Source organism: Etheostoma cragini, chromosome 7 (assembly GCF_013103735.1).
Source record: "Etheostoma cragini isolate CJK2018 chromosome 7, CSU_Ecrag_1.0, whole genome shotgun sequence".
Lineage (NCBI taxonomy): Eukaryota > Metazoa > Chordata > Actinopteri > Perciformes > Percidae > Etheostoma > Etheostoma cragini.
The window spans coordinates 2,864,405-2,873,601 of record NC_048413.1 but is presented as its reverse complement, the minus strand read 5'-3'; the positions used below and the strand labels follow the sequence as shown (position 1 = coordinate 2,873,601).

The 9,197-nt window shown below is 40.9% G+C and overlaps 1 protein-coding gene and 1 long non-coding RNA gene across 2 annotated transcripts in view; both read left to right on the top strand.

The window, feature by feature from the left end:
* Positions 1-1,999: 1,999 nt before the first annotated feature.
* On the top strand, positions 2,000-3,289 carry LOC117948251. Its single transcript, XR_004657402.1, has 2 exons — positions 2,000-2,135; positions 2,459-3,289. It is a non-coding gene; the product is annotated as an uncharacterized LOC117948251 (long non-coding RNA).
* Positions 3,290-3,535: 246 nt separating this feature from the next.
* The window catches only part of LOC117948047 (transmembrane and death domain protein 1-like), an 8,337-nt gene continuing 2,675 nt past the window's right edge, over positions 3,536-9,197 (top strand). The window contains exons 1-3 of the mRNA XM_034877484.1: positions 3,536-3,546; positions 5,109-5,209; positions 6,066-6,257. Coding sequence (XP_034733375.1) covers positions 3,536-3,546; positions 5,109-5,209; positions 6,066-6,257 — 304 coding nt within the window. The remainder of the gene's footprint in view (positions 3,547-5,108; positions 5,210-6,065; positions 6,258-9,197) is intronic.

Below are 9,197 nucleotides of genomic sequence, written 5' to 3'. Positions count from 1 at the left end.
TTATTAATAGTATCAATTCATACAAGAGTTATTTCGAGATAGTATAGTTATACTGTCTAGATAGAGTAGGTCTAGACCACACTCTATAATTTACAAAGCCCCAACAGTCCTAGTAATTCCCCCTAGAGCAAGAAATCAGACCCAGGCTCCTGGTGTCTGACGGTGTCGGTTGGGGGTGTGATGCACAGTGGCAATAATAGTCACAATAAAGATTATGGAACAGTGACTACAAATGGTAGTCGTAATAGTTCATGTCATAGCAGGGCACCGCAGGGCGTTACAGGGTGTAGCGTGGCACAGCAGACCATGGGCGGATGCATTTGATGCACACTGATACACGCTGCCGGTATGGTGTAGCTAAGTGTAATTATTTGCAAATATGCAGTAGCGGAAGAAGTATTCAGGTCCTCTAGTTAAGTAAAAGTACTAAAATCCCACTGTACAAACACTCTGTTACAATTAAAGGTCTCGCAATAAAAATGCTACCTAGGCAAAGTATGTAAGTATCATCAGGAACATGTACTTAAAGTATTAAAATTAAAAAAGAAAAACTAGGTGTTTCATCAGCTTGTCATTTCAGCTGGACTTGTAGGCCGTTCTACTGTTGGGTGGTTTAATTTACAATAAATCATAGTACTTTAGAAACTGCATTTGTAAATTGTAAAGTTACTAGTAACCTAAGCTCTGCCTCAAATGTATACTTGTATACATGTATACTTAGTTACATTACACTGCATGTACGTTGTAAACTGAGCCGAACCGTGCTGGTTGAGACAGTTCACAAGGCGATGAAGTCTTTCTCAGCTGTGGTTAGGAAGCCAGATGCAGGGCTGCCTCGGAGCACTGCTTTTTTTAAAGGCTCGTTTTTCAGCTGTCACCTTCCAGAGGTCCAAAAGATTACCTCAAACAAGTCACACTGTCCAGAGCTATCTGGCCCACCCAGAAAACACCGTCTGTCTCCAGGGAACAACCGCTCATAACTCAAAGATATTGGTGTCCTTGTCAGTAAAATCACATATAAAGAAGATTGGGCTCAAATGAATGCGTTCTCCTGAGAAATATCTTGTCAGGTGAGGCTCGGTGCAGCTCTCTACCTCTCAGGAATGTATGGGCGCTGTTCCTCCTCACCCATCCCCCCCCTTCACATTGCCATTGTGAGGGGAAGGAATGCTTTTCAAAAAGTCGGTCCTTTCACATTGAGGGATGTTGGGTGTCGCCCCATTTTTCATTTAAGGCTGAATGGAGAATATATACATGCAGCTGCAGAAGAGAGCTGCAAAGTTTCTTGTGATTTCTTTATTTTTATTTGCGTATGTGTTTTTTCCGCCTTTAAACAAAGTACACTATCTATTTAACAGATGATCAGAGTATTTTTACAGTGTGGGTCATAGTGATTTTTAAGGCTGACTGATACTCAGGTGGTGGAATAGACTTTAACTTAATGCAAAGGCTTTCCTTTTCTCATCACAGTTGCAAATTATCATTGGAATATTTGTATGAAGGTGGGTTGGAAGGGCTTCTGAAATACCTCAGAGATGCTTTGGTCTAATGAAGAATGTAACTTACCCCAGAGAGTGAGACAAAAAGGAGCACATTACAGCGGAGACTCATCAAACAATGAACGCCAGGCCCTTATTAGATAAATATTACATGAAACTCCCATTTGTAAATGTATATGCTTTCCTTGGAGTCTTTTCTCAAAGCCTTTGAAGTGGATGTGATGTTGTGTCTGTTGTATTAATAAGAGATTTAAAAGAAATTGATGATTTTAATAAAAGGGCTGTATGGTCACAACACTTTGGGGAATACTACTTTTACTTTGATTCCAGTGTATGTGTCTATTAGTTCTTTTTCTTAATTCTTGGCAATAAAACCACGCCACATGGCAGGGTGGGGCTGCTTTTTATGGCTGAAAAATGGGCTGTCCTCCTACTCAGGTGCTTGATTCTTATTGGTCGGTGCAGTCCTCTAAAACACCAGTACCTGATTCAGGTAAGGGGAAAAAGCCAGGGAGAAGACAGATAGCAAGTTGGCAGCTGAACCTTCAGTCCCTCGTGAAGACGGCTTTGAGCAATTTGGTTGTTTGAGTTGCATTTCATTCACAGAGTCACTGGGGAACTTACGCAGCAAATGAGGTGAGTGATGCATTTTAAGCGAGGTGAGGCATTTATCTATGCACAGAACAAAGCTTAAAGTCTAATCTTGCAAATACTCCAGATGGGAGATTTGTCTAGAGCTGCAACTATAACTTGTACCCTGGTACAAAAGTACCAGTGGGGAATTTATTAAAAGATTAAGATCACCTGGAGAAATCACAAGCTTGGAAGCAACATTTGAACTGGCACATTCAGCAGGATGAACGGAGATCTTTGGGCATAGAAGGGAAAAGGTGTGTGGGAGAAAAGCTCCAGGTGTGGGGAGTGAGAGATGTGTTGGTTTTGGTGTTGTCTTCCCCCAGGAGCGGGGAATCTGAGGCGGACAGATAGCAGGGGCTGGCCGGGGTGTCTGGTGGCAGCGAGGGGCTTGAGGAGGGCCTTGGTGGGGTTGCATCACCGATGACTAAACAGTCATTGAGCTCAGGCCTGTGATAACGTGCCAGGGCTCAGGATTTCAACAGCAGCCTGAAACCCTGGAGCCACAAACTGGGGCAGGCCTGGTCTCGCTCAGGCTCAGCTTCAAACTTCAACTCAAGAAAAGGGAGAGGCCAACATCCAAACCTTGCTGCATTCACTGCCACCCCCTCAAACTCCGAGGCTTCCTGATAATTAATCACACAGTCCCAATCGCCTGCTCTGCACTCGGTGCCAGGGTCAGCCTCCATCTGGCCTCCAGTTTAACATTAGAAATCATCACTTTGGGAAAACTGTAATGAATCCGCAAAAAAAAATCTGTTTAAAAAATGAACAGGGATGTGTTATATAAATGTGCGTTTTTACATTCAAGACACATTCTGCAAGAATATTCCATGCGTTTTATCCTTCATTCCACCGGAGTCTGTATGTGTATTAAACCAGATTTCAGTGGTGTGAAGTGTACAAGACATGGAGATACTGCTTCACAAGCTAACACTCACGATACCAGAAGGCATCCAATTCAAAAGTCATAGAAGTAACTCAATTTTGACGGCATGTTGAATGTTGTAATCTACATGGACGATCGAGCTGTTTATAGGGAACTGGATAGTGTTTCTTCTGCAACATGTAGTGCAAACTATGTTATGCATGTATTTTAATCAATAAGATACTGTACTGAGCAACTCTGTAATGTGAATAAATATCCTGACCTCGTGCCCAGTTTTTCTTTCTTTGAGCATCTCAAATGATTACAGAGCCATTATACCACCCACACACAACTTTCTGTGGTTTTCAGCCCCACAGCATTATTTTTTTTCATTAGCCAACATGGAGAATTTGAGACTCAGCCCACACAAACAACCTTTACTGTTTGGCAAATGAAGCTTATTAACAATTTAAAACATGCCCTCACTGTAGCCCACACTGTAATGTCATTAAACATGTTTCTCCTTGCTAGAGAGATGCATCTCAAGTACTCCCAGAACACGTCTCCGCAGCAGTGCAAATCAAAGGGAAAGACTAACTAAACATTAATATTTTTTGCTGTTTTACTTTTCCAGACTGTTTCACACAATACTCATAAAAACATTTTAAAATGTGAAATATTATTACCCCACAGAGCAGAGCAACATATTTTTTGGCTCATGGTTATACATGTGAGTACATATTCACATACATATAAATACACCCTCCTATGACATGGAATAGTCCTCCGTCCACCCGCAGAATTTATAAATCCAGGATAACCGATAAAGCGGGGTTTGACCTAGCTTGTCTAGTCTGGCCAGCCTGGCTTGGTGCGTTTTCACAAAGGCCAAGTAAAAACATCTGCTGTAAAATAATTACTTCAGTAAAGTACAGATACCCAAAATGTCTGCTTGAGTAAGGTAACAAGGTTTTTGCACTATGTTACTTGACACCTCTGAACTTAGGTGCCTCCCTTTTTGTGTAACCGAGTCAAAGGTTAATTGAACCAGGATAACTGGGAAATCCCGGCTTAATCCCTTACCTTGGCTTTGTGAAATAGCCCTCTGATGTGCAGGTGACGCCATGAACTCAGCTGTATTGTTTAACCCTCATGTTGTCCTCTAATTGACCTGTTTTCCTATGTCAATGTTCTTTTTAACCCACAATAACATGATTGATTCCACACAACGCTCTTTGTCAAGTACAAATGTGGTGTCTTATTCAATTTTACATTTATTTGACAAACTGAAGTGGTTTGGAAATAGTATTGAGTAAAAGTTGACATATTCCAGTCTGTGATTATCCATCAACATACAAAAATTGTGGTCTAAATAATTCCTATTTCGTGCTTTTCTAACTCAAACATTAGCTATAATTTCCTAAAAAGGAGGTTTATTGACCATGAATTCCAAAAATAACTGTAAAAAAATAAAGTTAATACATTAGTGTTACGTAGTGTTGAAAATGTAAAAAAAAAGTGACAAGCATCAAAAGATGAAAAAAGAAAAAAGGTACAAAAACGTAAGAAAATGTTAAAAACACTGATATAAAGTGTCAACATAAGTGTTGATTTTCAGGGAAAGGGAAGACAACATTTTTCTCACCTAGCTGTCCTGTCAAAAATTAAAAGCAGAAGAGCCCAGAAATGAATCTCAAATCAGAAAAAACTGTCAAACACAAACAATAATAACATAATTTACTATACATATCACCTGATATTTATATATCTCATAATAATGACATTAGCACTTTACTAAAAAATTGCAATTGGATGCCTGTAGTGTGATGTCAATGGTTGCTTATGTTGTATACTTTTAAATTCAGTAGTGACTAAATGAGCATTTTAAAAGATCTGGGATCTTTAATGGAATACTGTTTTTGAAAAAGTCAATCTTCCAAACTTTTTCTGATGCTTCTCCTTTTGAACACATTCCCAATGGCAAATAATACCTCTTGCATGGTGATTGGCTCTTCCAAACAAAGACAAAGAATGCTGCTACACTGTTTAAACTGGAACACATTCTAGATCATTTTTACGTTTTGAAAATAAACTCCACATATTCTTAGCAGCATGTACACTACTTCAGCTGACATGAAAGTCCATAAACTATCCCCACTCTTCTTCTTCTTCCTTCTACTTCTGAGGTCAACGCTTGGAGAGGACACAGGTGAGAGCAAATGTTCCTGCGCCAGGTGCAGTTACATCAGCAGCCGGCGTGTTGAAGAAAATCAAACTGAAGACACACACAGTGACACAGAGAGAGGGAAATTGCTGATTGTTCAGTGTTGGGAAAACTGATTATTCAGTTTCTATTCTGAGCAGCTGAGGAGGGTTACATGACAGTTTTATGCATCACAAGCAGCGCTTGCTAATTGGAAGCACAAGCATGCTGCAGAAATGTTGTGAACAATACATTCATTAACTGCAGTGGTGGAATGTAACTAAGTACATTTAGTCTGTACTTGAATACAATGTTGATATACTCGTACTATACTTGAGTCTTTTCTTTTCATGCCACTTGCTACATCTACTCCGCTACAGTACATCTCAGACAGAAATATTGTCCTTTTTACTCCACTGCATTAATCTGACAGCTTTAGTTACTTAACAAACCCAGATTTTTGCACACAAAACACATGTAGTTAATAAATAAGTTGTATTAAAAATAAACTTCTCAAGAGTACACAGGCCTACAAGTCTAGTTGAAATAATTAGACCATTAATGCTTAGTTGATCATTTCCAGTTTCCTAAATGTGAGGATTTTTCTATACCGAGTCCTTTTAATACATTGACCTGATCATAGTTACATACTTGCATTTCTTATTAGTACTTGGATCTGAGTACTCCTCCTACCACTGATTACCTGGAATGCACAGTATTACAGTATGGTCATGTCTTCATGTTACGGTTGAGTACAAGCCTTGGTCCTATTGCCTATCGGCAAACCTGGTGTTCTTCCTAGAGTATTTATTATTAAGTATTTACATCATTAGGGTAATTAGTGTGGGTTTTGGCTGTTTAGTGGCAGAAGACATCAGTGTCCATCAGCTGGAGCGGTTGGTGGAGATGCTGACGTCCACGGAGTGCGAGGAGCTTCTGTTCGCCCTCTCTCACCCAGAGGAAAACATCTTGCGGCACGCCGAGCGCCTCTCGCCCCAAAACAATCAGCTGGATCTTAAACCTCGAGCCAAGAGAGACACCTCCTCTGCTGCAGGTCAGTCACACAACTCTGGCACCTAAGACCACAGAAATCCTAGATGTCTAATGAGTGTATTGTAGGCAGAAATGGAAAGAGTACTAGACTATTTGCTCAAGTAAAAGTACTGTTACAATAAAGACTTTTTTCTTAAAGTAACAGTACTTGAGTGAAGATGTACTGTATAAAGGTCAGTTTAAATGTACTCTGAGAAAACCTTACTGTGTTACATTTTTGAAGGGAGGTGGGGGAGGGGTATTTGACGTTAGTTCACATGATACAGCTATTGAATGAAACAACAAATACTACCAAGGTGCCCTTGAGCAAGGCACCGAACATCTCTCCATTAGTGTGTGTAATATGTAATAGGTCCTGAGCATGTGTCTATTTCAGGCCTGTGTTTAATGTGTGTGCAACTGTTCTGAGTGAAAATTGTGAATTTCCCCTTGCGGGATAAATAAAGTCTTGTTCTTGTTCTTGTTCTTCTTCTTGTTCTTCTTCTTGTTCTTCTTCTTCTTCTCAAATCATGCCGTTTCTAGGTGTGAACCGCCTACCCTCGGGCCCTATTTTAACGACCTAAGCGCATGGTTCAAAATGTTTGTTCTTGCTGTCTTCATTAATTCATAGGTGTGCTTTAGGCGTAACATGCAATAAACCAATCAGAGCGTCATCTCCCATTCCCTTTAAAAGCCAAGCGTGTTTGTACATGTTTGGCACATTGCTAGCATAATGGAATATTTGCAATGGAATATTTTTATACGTAATCTTTTGCATGTGTGTGTGCTGCTGTGCTTCCCGGTGTGTGTGTAACAAGCATAGTGTGTGCGCTGTGCATAAGCCTCTGCACATTTTACTAGCGCACTGTTAAAGTAACGATGAAATGCTGAACTATCGACTTCAGACTAGATTTGTATTGGTCCGTGGCTCGATCACTTCCCGCTGCCTCAAGATAGCAATACGCCAAAAATTCCCCTGAACACACCTCCCTGTAAGACCAGCACGCCTATGGGTGCAAAGATGGGTGCAGGTGCATTTGCTATTTCAATGACGTGGGCGCTGGACGGTCTTAAAATAGCGAAAGACACCCAATATAGGTCCCCTTGCGTCAAAAACAACAACAACCTTTTCTATAGACGGACACTTGCAGCCTGTGAAAACAACTGATTGTCAATTAGAAAGAAACAACCAGTCCGAGTCCAGTTTGTCCTAACATATATAATATAGTATTATAATAGTGAAGCCTTTGAATTTAAAGGTATTAAGTAAATTCTTTGGTGCAACAAGGGTGCTTCATGCACATCTTCGACCCGGCAGCACAGAAGATCTATACAATCACCGCAGTTTCAAGATTAGTGTCATCAATTCACTATCCAACCAAATGGCTCGTCTTCTCTTCTTGTCCTGAGTTATGTCTTTGCAGAATGTTATAATTTCACAGTGGTGTTGTTGACCTTTGACCTTTTTATTTAAAATAGTCATCACATCAACAGAGACAAAATGTCAATATAAACTAGCCTGGTCCCACCAGACTCTTGTCCATTAGCCTGGTCCTACCAGACTCTGGTCCATTAGCCCGGACCTAGTAGACTCTGGTACATAAGCCTGGTCCTACCAGACTCTGGTGCGTTAGCCAGGTCCTACCAGACTCTGGTCAATTAGCTTGGTCCTACCAGACTCTGGTCCATTAACCTGGTCCTACCAGACTCTGGTACATTAGCCTGTTCTACCAGACTCTGGTCCATTAGCCCGGTCCTACTAGACTCTGGTACATAAGCCTGGTCCTACCAGACTCTGGTGCGTTAGCCTGGTCCTACCAGAATCTGGTCAATTAGCTTGGTCCTACCAGACTCTGGTCCATTAACCTGGTCCTACCAGACTCTGGTCCATTAACCTGGTCCTACCAGAGTCTGGTCCACTAGCTTGGTCCTACCATACTCTGGTCCATAAGCCTGTTACTATCAGACTCTTGTCCACTAGCTTGGTCCTACCAGACTCTGGTCCATAAGCCTGGTACTACCAGACTCTGGTACATAAGCCTGGTCCTACCAGACTCTGGTCCATTAGCCTGGTCCTACCAGACTCTGGTACATTAGCCCGGTCCTACCAGACTCTGGTACATTAGTCTGGTCCTACCAGACTCTGGTACATTAGTACAGTAACAAAGGTCAATGCATCACCTGTCTGAACATTAGTCTGAGTTTTGTGCGCAAAGTCCTTCTCAATCTGCCCTGGGTTCAACCTCTGAACTCAGCCTCACTGTCCTGCTCAAAAAGGGTGGAGTTGAAAGAGGCTCTGCAGTCACAGCATGATGGTCACAAACATCACCCAAGGAAGACCCTCAAAAGCAAATAAAGTCACAGCTTGGCATACCAACAATGGACATATTAGCATTCGGTGTTTTAGCTTGACCCAGCATGCACCTGTTGTTCACCCAGGTGTGTTTAATTTAGGTCAATTAGCATGCTTGTTGTGTGGTGGATTCAATCAATGATTAACACAGGGGCACCTTTTTTGTAACCAATGCCAGATAGTAATACTATAGTCCCAACTATAACCAGGGATGGAGAAAGTACTGTTATTTTAAAGACATTTTACTCCGGTAAAGTTGTAAAAATGTACTTACAGTAGGTAAACGTAAAAAGTAGGTCAGTTAAAATGTATTGGGTAAAATTTACTTATGTTACTTTTTGTTAAGTTTACTTGAAGTAGGAAACGTTTTACTGAAAAGATCATAACTTTACCTGTACTGAGATTCTTTGAGGGGCAGGCTGCAGATGTTATTTATGAAAATGTGTATGTGTACCGTATATATCTTTCTTTTTGTCCATTTCTTTGCATTTTCAATGTCCTTTTCTTGTCCTTTTGAAATGACACCCTTTTAGTTAGGCAAGGCAAGGCAAGGCAGCTTTATTTGTATAGCACATTTCAGCAACAGGGCAATTCAAAGTGCTTTACACA